The sequence below is a fragment of the Diceros bicornis genome, chromosome 13 (assembly GCF_020826845.1).
Source record: "Diceros bicornis minor isolate mBicDic1 chromosome 13, mDicBic1.mat.cur, whole genome shotgun sequence".
NCBI lineage: Eukaryota > Metazoa > Chordata > Mammalia > Perissodactyla > Rhinocerotidae > Diceros > Diceros bicornis.
Genome location: NC_080752.1, coordinates 47,852,635 through 47,868,996, shown reverse-complemented (window position 1 = coordinate 47,868,996; position 16,362 = coordinate 47,852,635). Strand labels below are relative to the sequence as shown.

The 16,362-nt window shown below is 47.2% G+C and overlaps 1 protein-coding gene across 2 annotated transcripts in view; it reads left to right on the top strand.

Moving 5' to 3' along the window:
* PHC2 (polyhomeotic homolog 2) overlaps positions 1 to 16,362 on the top strand; it is a 49,896-nt gene that overhangs the window by 13,557 nt on the left and 19,977 nt on the right. Inside the window, exons 7-8 of one of the 2 annotated variants that reach the window (XM_058553606.1) lie at positions 6,902 to 7,311; positions 7,580 to 7,745. In XM_058553606.1, coding sequence (XP_058409589.1) covers positions 6,902 to 7,311; positions 7,580 to 7,745 — 576 coding nt within the window. Of the gene's footprint in view, positions 1 to 6,901; positions 7,312 to 7,579; positions 7,746 to 12,022; positions 12,272 to 16,362 lie in introns of those variants that run through there. The other variant, XM_058553605.1, reaches the window with a different exon arrangement.

Genomic DNA, 16,362 nt, shown 5'->3' with positions numbered 1-16,362 from the left:
GTCACCAGGTTCTGAGGATACTACTTCCTCTGGGCTGGCCCCCTGCCTAGCTCAAGGCCTGCTGACTGCACCAGGCTTAACGGATGGCTAGGACATCCTACTTACAGCCACTAGAATCATCTTCCTAGAGACTGTTACTTCTTTCTTGTTTAGAAACCTTCACTGTGTCTCTATTTCCTACTTTATCAGTTGCAATGCCTAGTCTACAGGAGGAACTCAGTAAATAGCACGTTAATGACTTCTGATAGACTGCCTCTGACTCTGTAGGGGGCCTCCCCACATCCCCCATCAAACCACTCTAATTGCTCATGGCTTCCTCACACAGGTCTCTGCCTCTTCTCCCCAGTCCTACCCTTTGTGGTGAACTTGACCTGTCACATATCTTTTACCTCCCCACCTTCTGGCGTAACACTCCCCTTTCGTTGTCCATCCCTTCAAGAGTACCTCCAAAGTTCTTAGCAGCCTCCAGCTAATGCTCCAAGGCTTGCCGTTCTAATCTGTGCTTACTGACTTATATCATTCACTCGCCCATCAGTGTTTTTGAGCATTTGTTATCTACTAGGTGCCAAGCCTCATCTGTCAAATAAAGTTGATTTTCCCTTAACCTACTGCATTGTAGAATTCACTTGGAAACTACTCTCAGTTCTTGCTTGTAAAATGGGAACACTGCCCATTTGCCTCAGAGGCTTATTGTAAGGAATAAATAAGATTCAAATTATAAAAATGCTTTGAGAAGTTCAAAGCAACATACAGATAGCAGGTAGTATTTTAGGAACAGCTACCATTTATTGAGTATCCACCAGGTATGAACAAAGTCAGTGAATCTCTTTGTGGTTTAAACATAATATTCCATTTGATACTAACAACCACTCTATGTAGTATGAATCACCATTTACCTAACAGGAAATCAAGATTCAGAGAGGTTGAGCAATTTGTCTGAGGTTGCCCAGCTTATAGGTTGCAGAACCAAGATTCAAACCAGATCTGACTCTAAAACCCATGTCATTAGCCACTTATGCTGCATTCTCATCCCTCTGCCAAGAGTGGGGTAGTTTCTTTTTTAGTGCTCCAAGCTGCCTTATAAGAACTCCTGCTCACAGAGGATATTTGGTGGTTTTGCCAGGTGGCTGCAGAGCAGGCCTAAAGACATTAAGGCGTAGACAGACCACCATAGAGTCCCCCTGCATTGGCAGCCCTGTTTTTATAATCTAGTTTCCTCTTCCAGGGAAACTTCCTTTAGCTCTACTTCCCCTCTCCTGTTCCTCCTAGCCCTCAGCCCAGAGGGACTGCATCATGGAAAATTCATGTGGCTGTGGCTTTAGGTTTTCCTAAAAGGAGCTTCCTTATCTATTTATGTGCATGTGGGACTCTGACCTCTACAGTCAACCTTCGTCTCAGTTACTCTCTGAAGCCTGATCACATGAGACAGCTTGGAGAGAGCAGCCTCTTGAGGGTGTGAGCATAATTCAGACCCAACCTAAAACTGCCTCCTCGTCCGGCCCCTGTCCCATAGATGCCCTGGGTCAGCGGTGCAGGACGCCCTCTGGGTCCCTGAATGCACCACGGTATTTTGTGCCTTTAAGTCTTTCCACGTGTTCCTTTTGTCGTCTTCCTAACTCGGAATCTTTCTCTGGGAAGCCTTCTCTGCTCTCCTTCCCAAACTGAATCCCCTTTTCTGTGTTCTCAGTATTCTGTGCTCATCTCCCATCATAACATTTACCAAGTTATGCCAAGAGTATGTTTACAGCTATCTCTTTTACTGAACTGTAATCTACTCCAGGGACCATGTTTCAGCCAGCAACAAACATAGTCCTTGGTCTGTAGTAGGTTCTTAGTAATGTTTGCTGAGTGAATGAATGGTTGGAAGTATCTCCTCACCTAACTTTCTAAACCTTGAAGAGTAGAGGGTAGTAACAAGTTATGCCATTCCTCTCTCACAGGCATCTCTCCTCGCCCATGGTCCAGGTAACTCTAAACTCGAGTAAATTATTGCAGACTCCTAGAAAAACAAGTTTATAAGCAGGCCTGCAACTATAACTGGGATGCTTGCAGCTCCCATGTCCTTTGGGACAAGAGTCCCAGCATTTCTGGGACAGTGAGCTGTTTCCTGTATACTCCAGGGCCTGAGATCAATAGAGATCCATTGATGCGTTCTGACAGTGGATGCAGTGAAGGGGGCGTGCCAGTAATTCCTCATAGTCAGCCCTCCTGCCTGGGGGACTTTAATCCTCTTGTTGCTAACAACCAACAGTTTGGGGAGCAGTGAATTGGCCTCTTCAGATTTTAAGGAGGCTGTTCAAGGTTAGAGCACCAGATGGGAGGATGAGCTTTGCCTAGAGTCCCTCTTTTTAGCTGGGCAGGAATTTGTGGAGGCCCTAGGCCTGCCCCTCCCTGCTCCGTTAACAGAAAGGGCTGATGAGGCCTTCCAAAGCTGTGGTTGAGGTCCCATGGAACCAACCCTTTGTTCCTTAGAAGCAATGAACTTTCCAGCAGTGGGGGATGGGGGAGCCAAAATGGGTGCAGGGGAGAAATGAGGCTACTAGACCTTAGGAAAAAACAAGAAAGATCCAGAGAGATTTCTGTGCATTTATATTGCATAAACTGATATGCCCCTTCCTAGCTTTGGGAAGAGGACATGGCCTCCTCTGGTCTCATGGCTTCAGTGGGAAATGCCCTCCTTCACCACCCCAAACTGAGCTGGGAGGGCATGGGCGAGGGAGAAGAAGTCATTGATCTTACCATGATCAGCAGCAGACACTCGCTAAGCATCTACAAGCATGTTGAGTATTATGTTGGACAATGTGGAAGGTACAAGAGACATAAAAACCTTCCAGATAAATTAAAGCGCATCTTTGAAATTTTTTAAAAAAAGAAACATAAGACGTGTCTTTGACTCATAAAGCACATAGTTTGGTTGGATAGATAGGAAATAATCACACAAATGAATAAAAATATTCCTTTTCGTTTCCTGTAAGACACCACTGATTGTAAGATAAACCATTATTCTTTTAACTCTAAGGAAGAAAAGCACTACAATTAAGCCAACATCATCAACTGTAATATACAACCCAAGTCAAAAGATGTTAAAATGGGGTGGGGGGAGGGGGATAAGAATCAATTTTTAAGAATCAATGAAATACATATACAAGATAGCACATGTTAAATCACAAATAAATCAAACAAACAGTAAAAGCGTTCAGGAATTCTGAGGGAAAACTCATAATTGAGGGTTAAGGCAAAGAAGGAGAAAGCAAGAGCTGAGCCTGGGCCAAAGAAGCTTCTGCCTTAGGTCAGTGAAGCAGAAGGAGGGCATTCCAGAAAATGGAAGCACTGAAGTCGAAGCCAGAAAGGCACCAGGGGATGTGATGTTTGATGGACAAGGAGCAGAGCCATCAGAGTGGTTGAAGGTTACTGCAGGTTGAAGGTTAGAGCAGAGGTTGAACAGGAGAAAGGTCTTCAATAAACCAGAATGCAGATAAAACGAAAATGGGCTGCGGGGTTGCACCCATCTCGTCCACGCTCTGGCTCTGAAGAAGAAAAGTTTTGCGAGACAAACAAGCTGGAGTCCCACTATACTGTCATTCATTCATTCAGCAATACTGATTGAACAGTACTTTGGAGGAAACAAATGAATCACATAAATTCTGCCTCTTAAAGGAGATAAGTCATTTACTGAAATAACTATGACAGAAGTGTCACCATTACCACCATTCTAAAGATGATAACACAGAGGTGGAGAGGGTCAAGCAACATGTCCAGCATCCCAGTGCTGGCAAGGGGCAGAGCCAGGATTCAGATCCAAGCATTCTGACACTACAGCCCACACACGACTGCTGGAAACGTTGCATCTCTGAGGGCAGTGCAGAGCAGAGACCTTGGAGCAGCTCAGCGAAGGAAGAGTCCTGCGGGCTGTAAGGGCAGGGAAAGGATGACAAGGCTTCGATTTGTGGCACTCTAGACAGTACGAGACAAGGCATAAATTCCATACAGGGAACAGTGAACAGTATAGATTGCTTGGATCAAAGAAATAATAAAAATTAAAAGGTTAGTTTATGTTGTAAAAAAGATCTTGAATGCCAGGGGCTTTAGACAACCACAGACGAGGGAGAGTCCCTGATGGCTTTTAATCAGAGATCAGATCTGTGCGCTAGGAAGATTAATTTGCAATCTTTCTATAAGGTAGATTACAGAGAGAAGAAACTGGAATCAGAAAAACCGATTAGAAAGTTATTGCAATACTTTAAATGAAAGGACTTTTGACCCAGGGTAATGCTGGACTTAAATCATGGTCTTTGCTTTTTATTAGCGTCAAATAGTTAAGGATGTTCACTCCCCCCAAAATACCTTGGGGTCTTTGATCTATGAACTTATCTAAGTTTCTATGAGCTTTGTTCCCGGCCTTGGCATATACTGGCATCATTTGTTCTAAAACAATTGCCTTCGGTTTTCCACAAGCAGCACGGGGTGAGGGAGAGAGTGGGATAGAGGGGGAGGCACAGGGAGAGAGGGCCAAGAGGCCGGCAGTTGCCTTTCATGATCCTGGTAAACAAATGTGTAAGGTCCTCGCTATACTCTTTATGCTCCATAGATCTAGAACCTTTTTCCTCTCTAACCTTCTTTTATCCACCTGATAAATCCTGAATTTTAAGCTATTTTCCTATGTTGGTCATCCCTATCAAATTGTAGAGCTGGAGGAGACTTGTGTGCTCAGCTAGCCCAAACCTCTTGTTTCACAGAAAAAACTCTGAAGCCCTGAGAAGGGAGAGGACCTGTCTCAGGCACACAGCCAGCGAGTAGTGGACACGCTGCTGATCCTCTTAGCCTCTCTGAGCTGCGCCATCTCCAGCTCTCACCGCAGAGGGGCAGCCCCCAGAGTGACTCTGCTCCTGGGCAGGAATGATTTTGTATTAAGGGAGAATACAAAATGATGATTAAAAAAGATCTGCCCATCATTCTGCAGATCTTTTTGGCTGCTGGATCCTGACAGGGCTGCATGGCATCTGCAGTATCTCTCAGGTGCCTTATCGACAGTCGTCTTAAAAAGTCCTGATGGTTAAGTTTCCCTGATGAACGATCTTTGTCTGATTGCTAAGTTTTGAGCTTTGCAACGTGGAATTAGGAGACAAGGCTTGGGTTGGGGTCAGGGGCAACTTATAACCACCAAATGCCTGCTGGCCACTTCCATTTGGACGTTTCACCTCAAACCCAACACATTTCTCTCAAAACCTTGTGGAGTTTCCCTCTTCCATCATGCACTGTCATCCAGACTCTAGCCTTGCGGACCATCCATATTCCCTCCTTCTCTGCCTACAGCAGTCATCAACCAAGGACCACTTTGTTTTTCCTTAACACCTCTTGTTTCTGTCCTTTCCATTCCATTCCTGTTGGCAGTCTGCTTGGAACTCCATGTTGGGCTGAGGTAGTTGGAAACTTGCATATAAACAGACAAAATTCAAGAAAGAAGGTACCTCCCCTAACTCAGTTTGAAATCTGCTTACTTTGCACCTGTAAGTGTCACATGATCCTTTTAAAATTTTAGCTGGGGACCCAGAATTTGCCTTTATCCTCATTGGCTGGGAGCCTTTGGTTGTAAAAATCCATTTATGAGCTTCCAGCCTTGGCCTATGTGCATTTGCATGGCACAGCCTCTCTGGGCCGGCTCTCCAGCTGTGGAGTCTCTTTGGAGGGCCACTGTCAGGCAGGACAGACTCAGCTGAGCTGCCCTCATGCTAAGCTGGCCTGGATGCCACTAGACAGAGAGTGACTAGTGTGAGGACAATCAGTCTCTGAGCTGAGTTTCCTGAGTCCCTACTGTATACAATGCATGAGCCAGACACTGAAAGGATTACCAAAAAGTACAAGAATCCTCACTTCAAAGAGTCAGCCTGTTAGAATGGAAGAAGAAAAGGCTAGCAGCAAATGGCAACAAATGAATTCCAGTTCAGGACAATAAGTTTATTTACTTAGTATGCATCTAATGCCAGGCACTATGTGAGGTTCTGGATAAAGAGATACATGGTAGTTTCTGACCACAAGAGGTCCATGATCTGGAAGGAAAGATGGCTAAGGAACAGTTATACCCCACTGCGATACACATTGTGATGATACAGGTAAGCCCAGGATACTTTGAGAACATAAACCAAGACTGAAATAATAATTTTAATTATGGCTAGAAATGACTGAACATGACTGTGTTCCAGGCACTGTGCTACACACATTATGTCATTTGTTCTCATTTTATTTGCACAGTTTTTTCTTATTTCATCCTTTCAACAACTTTCTGGGCAGGAACTATTTTTATTTCCCATTTTTAGACAAGGGAGCTGAGGCCTGGAGTGGTTAAGCAGCTAGCCCAAGGTCCCACAGTACGTAACAGAAGGAACTGGTAGTCCAGCCCTCATCTGCCTCCTGCCAGAGTCTGAGGACCACTGTGTGCCACTGGCGCTTCCTGGAGGAGGCCTCGCCTGAGCAGAGCCAGAGAGGGACTAGGAACTAGCCATACAGAGCTGGGCTGGGCAATGGAAGGCTGCACTTCTTATAGGCACAGAGAAAAGTGAGTGGAGGGCATGGAGGAGAGAGAGAACATGGCACACTATAGAATCCAGTGTTTCTCACAGCTGGAGTGATCAAAGAAGGCTTCACAGAGGAGGTGAGTTTTGCACTGGGCTTTGAAGGACAGCCAAGGGCCCAGTGTTTTAGCATAGGAAGAAAGCAAGAAAATGGAGAGAAAGTTGGGCCATGGCAACGATCGGCCAGGCTCTAAGTGAAAGATGAAAGAAATGAAAACAAGGAACATTGAGTTGGGGAAGCCTGCTTTCTGTGGATGTGGGAGGGGGCACAGTTGGGGGACATAGCAGATGAGGTCCACCCATGTCACCTAACCTGGTCTTTCCCCCTGCAGCCTATGCTCAGCTCCAGCCGCACCAGCTCCTCTCACAGCCGTCCTCAAAGCACCTGCAGCCCCAGTTTGTGATCCAACAGCAGCAACAGCAGCAGCAGCAACAGCCCCAGCAGTCACGGCCTGCGCTCCAAGCCCAGTCCCACCCCCAGCTGGCCTCCGTCCCTCCGAGCTTGGCCCTGCAGCCCAGCCCTGAAGCCCATGCCATGCCGCTAGGCCCAGTTACATCCACCCTGCCTCTCCAATGTCCCACTGCCAATCTGCACAGGCCTGGCAGCACTCAGCAGTGTCACCCGCCCACACCAGATGCTGGGCCTCACAATGGATATCCCGAGGGCCTGTCCCACACTCCTCCACGCAGGTTCCAGCATGCCTCCGCTGTCATCTTACAGCTGCAGCCTGCTTCACCAGTGGTGAGTAAGCCAGTGCCAAGGTCCAGGGAACAAACTGGAGGGTACAGCTCAGGCAATCCCATGGCCCCCATTTGGATGTGTTTCCGGGGGGTTGAGTGTTGAAGTCCTCCCTGGGTATTCCAAGAAAGAAAAGGGGCCTCTCCCTAATTTGGGGCTGGCTGAATCTTAATGTCCTTGCCTTCTACCCAAGCTCCATGGAAACAGGGGAAGTGTCCAAGAATGCAGAAGCAATTCACGAGAAGATCATCTCTGTCCTGTCCCTTAACAGCCCCAGCAGTGCACCCCAGATGACTGGAAGGAAGTGGTACCTGGGGAGAAGAGTGTCCCTGAGACTCGGTCTGGCCCATCACCTCATCAGCAAGCCATCGTCACTGCCATGCCTGGTGGCCTGCCTGTACCCAAGAGCCCTAACATCCAGCAGTCCCCAGCTCACGGTATGAAGTGTAGGGGGGCCCTTGGGGGAGGGGAGAGAGTCGGCCCTCCTTGCCCTCCCCTAGCACATTTCACTTGGGCATCTAGAATGGGAGGGGAAACTACTGCAAGCCCAAAGAGGCAGCAAGGAAGCTGGGTAGGTGGAAACAGAGGGAGAAATACGAAGATGAACCAAGGATAAAGAAAGGGGGCCCAGAAGGTGTAAGAGTAAAAGGTTAGAGAAAGAAAAGGAGAGTTGAAAGTTCTTGACCCAGCCTGAGGCCTACATGTCATTGCTGTCAGATGTATCTGCCTATCCATATGCCAAGCTGTGAGTTCAGGCAGGTATCCAGTTGTCTCAACTCTCTGCTTCATGTGATATGAGATGGAGTTCTTGACATTGGAAATATGACCAGGTGGCTGCGCAGCTCAAAGATAAGGGAAATGCCTGGGGAGGGGCGGAGGGAGACGGGGATCCAGAATGAGCTCAGCTCATGGAAAGCATCTTTGAAGGGACTGTGCTCAGCTCTGGGATCCCTGTCTGTCTGTCTGTGAATGCCCAGTGACAAGTGGACTTCTCCATGACCTGGGTTTCAGGAGACTGCTGGGTCCCTCTGCCCTGATGGGAAAGTCACAGAGTACCTCTTCCTCTGCAGCACTCCATTAGCTTTCCTTCTCCTCTCTGCCTGTGAACACAGCAGTCTTGGCCAGATCTCAGTGACATTCTGAGCCCAAGGCCACCTACAACTCAGGGAGGCAGTTCCCATCATTGACTAAGTCTGTGCTGGGAGTGGGGGTGGGGAGAGCTGAGAGCAAATGGGCTTGGAAACTGAAGAAGGAGAAACGAAAAGAAAGTGCTCTGGGACAAAGCAGGGGGAGAGGTTATAAATGTCCTCTAAGGAATGGAGGGTGGGGTCAAGGGAAAGGAAAGCAAAGAAGATGGAGAAAGAACATTAGAAAAATTAAAAGACAGGAAGGAGGTCATCCATCCTCTTAGCACCCTTGCAATGATAAGGGGTTCAGCATTTTGAAAAGCAGCCCATTCCACTGCAGAATCACTCTAGTTATCAGAAAGTTGCTCCTGAAATTAAGCCAAAATCTGCTCTCCTGGAACTCCCACCACTGGTTGTGATTCTGTCTTGTGAATTGTCACCAAGTCCATCTCCTACAGTGTTTGTAGACAGTGATCATGTCTCTTTCCTCTCCCTCCCATTAAAAAAAGAGGTAATCTCCAGGCTAAATATCTGAGACTTTTTTCATTTTTTACCTATCACATGTCAAGACCTCCCCTTCCCACTAGCCTGGTCATTCTTGTCTTGCCACATTCCACCTTTTCATTAATTATTTTAAAGTGTGATCCCCCAAATTAAGCACATTAATTCCCAATATAAAAAGCTGATAGTCACCTTAGGTTGGCTGGACCTAGCTTTATAAGCCCTTCAAGGAGAGGACTGTTTCCTAGATCTGCGTGGTATGGTAGGGACAAAGTACAATTTTTTTAATTCCTACTATATGCCAAGTACTGTTCTAAGTTTTCCTTTACTCATGATAACCCTGAGAGAGAAATATTACTGCCCCCATCATTCAGAGGAGGGAACAAAAGCTTGAAGAGGCTCCAGGTCACACAGCTATGAAAGGGCAGTGCCATGACTCTGGCTCCAGGTGTAACTCACTCACTTTCCTTCATCAGGACAAGGCACCCGTGGCCCCACAACAACTCCTGCAGCCCAGGGGAATGATTCCGTTGGTTCATAGTGCACTGTCACCTGAACTCCAGAGGGTTGGGTTGGGTTTTTGTTTCTGAGGTTTCTTTTTACATGGACTATTACCATTCCAGGTCTCCTCAGTCTCAGACTTGTACAATTTATATTTTAAGTCAAAATATAATTAATTATATCTGTTAAGTGTTAGCTTGTGAATTTAGCCCATAGTTCCAGCCTAGCAAGAAAATGGTAATAGTTAATAGCTGATATTTACTGGGCGCTCTCTGCCAGACCTCACATGTATTTCCTTATTTAATCCTGACAGTAACCCTCTGGGGTAAGAACTTTTATCATCCCCTTTTTAAAGATAAGAAAACTGAGGCACAGAGAGAATAAGTGGTAGGGCAGGAATGTTTTACATCTGAATTTTGTTATTCATTCTACTAACACCTCTGCTTCACTTTGCCATCTGTGTATTATATAGTATGTTTTCTTTATCTTGAACCGATTTGCTGATAGTCAGGACCCGCCTGAGGACACATGCTGTGCCTGCAGGTTGGTGCTCATCAACATTCCTTGTTCTAGTACTTGTTATCCAACAACCCCTAAGTGAACTGACATGTGCCTGCCTTTCTCCATCTTGTCTATAAAGCTCTCAAAAATCTCTTCTGAGATCTAATCAAGATGATATACGCATAACAAGCATCCTGCTCCTGAGGTACTATCTCATGAGAGAAGTAAGCTTTGCACAGTGGAAACAACTGTCAACCACCCAAGACTTACATATTTACCCATTCTGTATACATTTGAATGCCTGCTCCGTGCAAAGCACTGTGGGATAAGAGGTAATACATAGAGAAATAAGATCTGTACCCCGCCTTCAAGGAGTTTAAGGTCTGCTGGGAAAGATGAGAAATATACAGGAAAAAAGCATACTATAAAAACTAAAATGTGATCAATGCCATAGAAGGATTATAGGTAAGTGCTTTAAAAGTTAAGAGGGAAAAGTTACCACCAAATGGAGATTATCAGGATAGATTGCAGGAAGGAAGTGGCACTGTTCCAGAGCAGCGGTTGGCAAACTACGTCCCAAGGCCAAATCTATTGCATCATCAGTTTTTGTACAGCCCACAAGCTAATAATGGTTTTCACATTTAAAAAAATTTTTTTTAAGAATCAGACAAAGAATAATATTCTATGATATGTGAAAATTATAAGAAATCCAAATTTCAGTGTCCGTAAATAAAGTTTTATTGGAGCGCAGCCACACTTATTCGTGTGCATATTGTCTCTGGCTGCTTTCCTGCTACAACAGCGGAGTTGAGTAGTCGCAGCAGAGACCGTAGGGTCTGCAGTCTGAAATATTTACTATCTGGTCCCTTACAGAAAAAGTTTGCCAAACATTGTTCTTGAGTCTAGACCTGGGAGGATAGATAGGACCTGGACATGCAGAGCTGGGGACAGGGCAGTCCAGGAGGGACCAGTGGAAGGAAAGGTAAGGAGGCAGGCATGTTTGGGGAATAGAGAGAAGTTGAGTGTTCAATCCCATGTTACATTCGTTTATAAAACCAAATGTTTAAGTGTAAGAAATGCCAAGGGAGAAAGGGGGGAGAAATGTGAATATTAATGAAAGAAGGCTTTGAAAATTTGAAAAATAGTAGAGAGGAAAGAAAGGGAAGGGGGAAAAGAAAGGGAGCAAAGTAAACAATCGGAATATAAAATAAATGTAAAACATGGCAACAAAGAAAAAGGGATGAGGCCTGAGGGGAAAAGGGGGGACGGGGAATATGAATGCCAAGAAAGGCAGGAAATATTGGGACTAGAGCGAAGTCAAGCATGGCGAGAGACTCGGGTATAAAGCTGGGAGCGGGGGTGAGGCTTGAGTCCCGCTGCACCCCTATTGTATCCCCCACAACTCCTAGCATATCTACTGAATGAATGCGCTTCGCCATGACAATTCAGCTTAAACCAGCGTGGATTAGGAAGAGAAGTAACATTTATTGGGCTCCAACTGTGTGCCAGGCACTGCAGGCAATTTGTGTAAATGTCCTCAGTTAACCTTCACAGTAAGCCTAAAGAGGAGGCATTATCCCCGTTTATGGAGGTGTAACTGGGTCACTCTGGTCATTACTTAGCCTCTGATCCTCAGTTCCGAGTGAGGAGGATAATGACTACTTGGAGGGTCATCGCGAACGCTAAGTGAGAGGGCGCGCGTGCGGGGCCTGACACAGATTAAGCACTCAATTGCTGGGAGTCGTTATTAGTATTGCTTCCGAATTGGCCGAGACGGGAGTCCCAGGCCACCACGCCGCCGGGGACTTTTGACGGGCGGGGACCGCCGTCCTCGTGGCGCGGTGCTCGCCTCCCTAAACCGAAACCGGACGTCCCTACGCGGCCGCCGGCTCGCGGCGCCTTCCGGAGGGCGCGGGGCGGGGCCCGCGGGCCGCACAAAGGAAGCGCGCGGCCCGGCTTCCGCGCCGGCGCCCCGCCCCCCGGAGTCCCCGCCCCGCGCGGCCCCGGCCCCGCCCCCGGCGGAGGCGGCCGCGGGAGCCCTGCCGGGACGCGCCGCATTGTCTCCGCGGCGGCTGCAGCCCTCGAGCGCCCGCCGCGCGCGCGCAATCCGGCCGCCGCCCGCGCCCCCGCCCCGGCCTCGCGTCCCCGCCGCCTTTTGTTGACGCCGGCCGGGCCGGTGCCGTCGGATGCGCCGCGGCAGCCCCGGGCCCCGGCTCGGAGGCTCCCGGCGGAGAGGAGGCGGCCCGCCCGGGCCCGGGACCCTGCGCGAGGCGGCGCCCGGCCAAGGGGCTGCGTAGGCCCCGCCCGGCCAGGCCCAGCCGGGCCCTGGACAGGTCAGTGCCCGTGGCGGGGGAGGGGGCCAGCCGGGAGGGGTCGGCGGCCCGCGCTCAGCGCGCTGGAGACGGGCACCGCCCTCGGTGCCACTCCCGGCCCGGGCCTGCTCGGCTGCCAGGCCGTGCCAGGCCGCGGCTCTCGCCCTCTCGGCGCCTGGGAGGTGTCCTGCACCTCCCCGTCCTGTCCGGACCCTGCCTGCCCCCACTCCCCCGGAAGCCGCTGTGTCAACCTCGGCGTGCCAGAGGCTTCCGTGTGTCCCCGTCCCCGCCCCGACTCCCCGCCCGCCCCCGTCCTCCCGGGACGGCGGTTGACCGGGGGATGGACTGTCCGTTGAGGGGCAAGGCTCCTGGCATCGGCTGTACTCTTTTGGTGGGAGACTGCCTATCTTGGAGGGCCTGCAGCTGCGCTGGAGAGTTTTGTTTTTAATCTAGTTCAGTCTCAGGAGGTTTTTAATTGGATGGGAAGGGACAAGCTGTTCTGTCTGTCCTCTTCCATTTTTAGAAGAGCATTTTCTCTCCTTCCCATGCCAAATGGAGGTATACTATATTGTTGGTTCTTGACTTTAAAATCGGGATCTGTGAGATTTTCTATTTAAATTGAGGTCCACAGAGAGGGAAGTAGTTTGCCCAAGGTCAGGTTGCAAACTAATGGTGAAGCCACAGTCTGAACTCCTAGCCCCTGACTCCTGTATTGTTGGATACCAACCTGTGCCAGTGATACCCCACCATCCCAACCCTTCCCAGCCCTCCCCCACCCTCCCTTCCATACGTGAACAGATTTCACTGACATACTTTGAGTTCTGATCAACTTTCCTTCCTACTCCATACCTACAATGTGTACTTGCTTCCTGTGCTGGCTACAGACACGCTCTTTTATTCCTTTTCCTGCTTCAGTGACAGCTCTCCCCTTAGATAGCTCCCATCCTCGATCTTTAATCCCTGCCATTAACATGTTGGGCCCAGAGGATCCCTTGTTGTGAAATAAGCTACCGACCTAAATCCACCATATGTCCCTGATTTTTCTAGGACAGCCCCAATTTAAAATATTCCATCCCATTGTCTATCAGCCCGAGTGCCTCGATTTCTGGTTTAGAAGATAACGTCACTGTAACTGTATCAGACCCTGCTGTCCTGGCCTTTTCCAGCCATTTGGCTCTGGGGCATAACTGGGTAATCCAATTACCATTCACCTGGGATTTTTCTTCCCCTCCTGAGTCAACCCCAATGTTGGAACTGCCAGGATTTCTAGGTGAATCTGAAAATTACAGACTAATGAGGCAAGGAAATCCCTTCTCCCTCCTGCATTTCTGCCCCCTCCCCCATCTTTTATTCCAGTACAGGGCAGCAGACCTGTGGCAGTGTCTATTGATTGGGGCATAGGTTTAGGTCACAAGGGATGTAGGGCTTCATATGATTTTGACTCTAGGATAGAAAGAAAGTGACTGACTGTGTTGATTATAGGGCAAGAGATTCTGTCTTGAATCTTAAGATACCTGCACAGCTAAGTAGTTTTGGTTTCACTCCGTTAGATTTAAAACACCTTTATTAGGCTCCTGCCTCCTGTAAAGCACTGTCCTAGGCACTGTGGAGAATATAAAAGTGGTTTTCCCACATAGCCCTCAACATCTGGGTCTGCATTTAGAAAGAGCCACACTTTTGAATCAGCTTATAAACTCTGTTTTCTGCTGTTTCTGCGTCTGAGTTCCAGTCGCTGCAAGGCGGGAACCAGAGCTTCTGGTTTGGCTCATTCGCAAGGGCTGGCCGGCTTCACAGAAGGTCCAGCAGATGGGCAGTGGTGCTCTTTTGGCACCTGCCCTTTCCAGGCACGCTTCATCACGTGAGCTCTGTCTCCCAGCCCACCCAAGATCTATTTCCAGGCTTGTCCATACACACTGGGAAGAACAGATGCCTTTTTACTCCAGCCTTAATTTTGAGAAAGATAGTTTCTTAGTGCACTTTTCTGTTGTTCTTGAGTTGGCTTCTCATTTGACCAACTGTATTTTCGGAGCTGTCTCTCCTGTTTTCACCTCCTTCTTCCCTTTTTTTTTTTTTTTTAGCTGATGTTTTACTGATGTATGGCACATAGATGCTTAATGAATGTTGGCGTTTCATCCTGTACCATCTCAGCCCTTTCCACGTCTCTTCCAGGTGTGGGCTAAATTTCTAATTTACCTTTGTCAAGTGCATTCAATATATATTATTTCACTTCTTTTAAATTAAAGAGGGAACTCCAGCTCTTCTTCCTTCTGTCCCAGTAACGGTTCTCCTGGCTGTAGGTCTCTTCGGCCATTGTTGCTTCGCATTTCAGTGGAGGAAGGTGTTGCATTTAGGAAGTTGTTGTTATGCTTCCCCAGACATATCTCCTCTGTCACCCACTTTCTAGTCTAAACCGATTGACCCTGAGACTTCTCTTCCTGCCACCAAGATGCCTTCCCCCATCTGTGACCCTGTGCCTGTTACTTGCTCTGGCTCAGCCCCAGAATCCAGTCTTTTTCAGACCACATCCCTTTTCCTGCCTTACTCATTTCCTGTCTCGGATACTTTGGATCCCTTGATTCTGATCTTTCAGAGGAAGAGAGAATAAACTCAGAGGAGAGGAATAAATGGATAGATGATCTTGTAAAACTGAACTGTTCTTGCCTTTGGTCTTGCATGTTCTTACATAGGCTATCCTCTCCCTAGGTTTTCTTGTTGAAGAGAAAAAAAAATGATTACTGTCTCAGCATTAAGAACCTCTACCTGTGAGTTCATCAGTGTCTTTTATCTCTGTTTTTTCCTGTTGTGAATGTATGAAGAGGGTAACTTGACTGCTTGAGACTCCTCCTCTAAGTCTCTGTCCTTTGGGCTGTGGGCCTCATTCTAGGCATTCAGTAACCATTTGCTGAATAAATTTTACCCACTGCCTATAAGTCCTTCACTTTCGGCTAGCGTGGATCAGTAAGGGAAAATAAAATTTAAAAATCTAGGGAACAGGACGGTGGTTCCAGTTCTGGTAATGCTGGTCCATGTTACTATGATGTTTACCAACGGTTTTTTCCCTCTTCTTGAGTCAGCCCAAATATAAGTTCTCCCAGCTGTTCAGTGCCCTTTAATCTCCAGAGTTGGTCCCGTCCTCAAAAAGATTCTCTTCTGAAAAGATACGTCTACTAGAGAGGAGCATAGGGAAATGAGAATAAGGAGTCTTCTTAAATGATAGTTTCTCTTTTATTCCCTTTTGTGCCATTTTGCAACTGGAAGATGAAGATGATGATTTTTTGTGGTCAGGAGGAATCTCACAAAAGCGGTCGTAGAGGGATGCTTTTGTGTTTTCCACCCCCGTGGAAAAGCAGGGTGAGGGCTGGCTGCCTTATGCAATCTACTCTTCTGAGGCCTTTGTGCCGGGAACAGACATGACTCCGCAGTGAGTGAGCACCATGTGTGATGGAAATCAGAGCTGGGCTACCCCTCAAGGTAGAGGCATGAACATATGCAGATTTATGTTTTAAATGCTTTTATGGCGTGGTTTAAACTACAGTGTGAGTCACCAGTTAGAAAGACTCTGTTTGGATCTGTTTTCTGTTAAAAAATAAAAACCTGTGCCTGTTTGAGATAACTTTACTTATTCTCAATTCAAATAGATGCAAGTTTCGTTTTAGGCATTGACTAATTTAAAAATTTCTGTTTTAATTACTCACTGCATCAGAACACTGATTTGATACTTGTAAAGAAATTCAGAGGCAAACCATCTTTAATTCAACTTTATGACAGTTTGGAAATCGTTAGGAAAATAATCAGCCATTTGTTCATACAAGACAACAATCATAACAGATTCTGGACTTTTTTCCTGGCCAATAACAAAAGTAGAATGTAATTGACGTGGTCAAGAAATGGGCTGTTTCGTAATTAATCAAGAGTTATACAATTAAGAATGATTAGTTTTTGAAAATAAAAAGTATAGTAAGAAACATAGCATAAATAATAAATAGTTGCTGTGTGAATCATTGTAAGACCATCTAGGCCAGCACAGTAAACTGAATAGGTTTTTTTTCCTTCCTCTTTCAAATTATGTGTAGTTAGTGAAAAAGGATGTGCTTTCCTGTTCTTTCAATTTC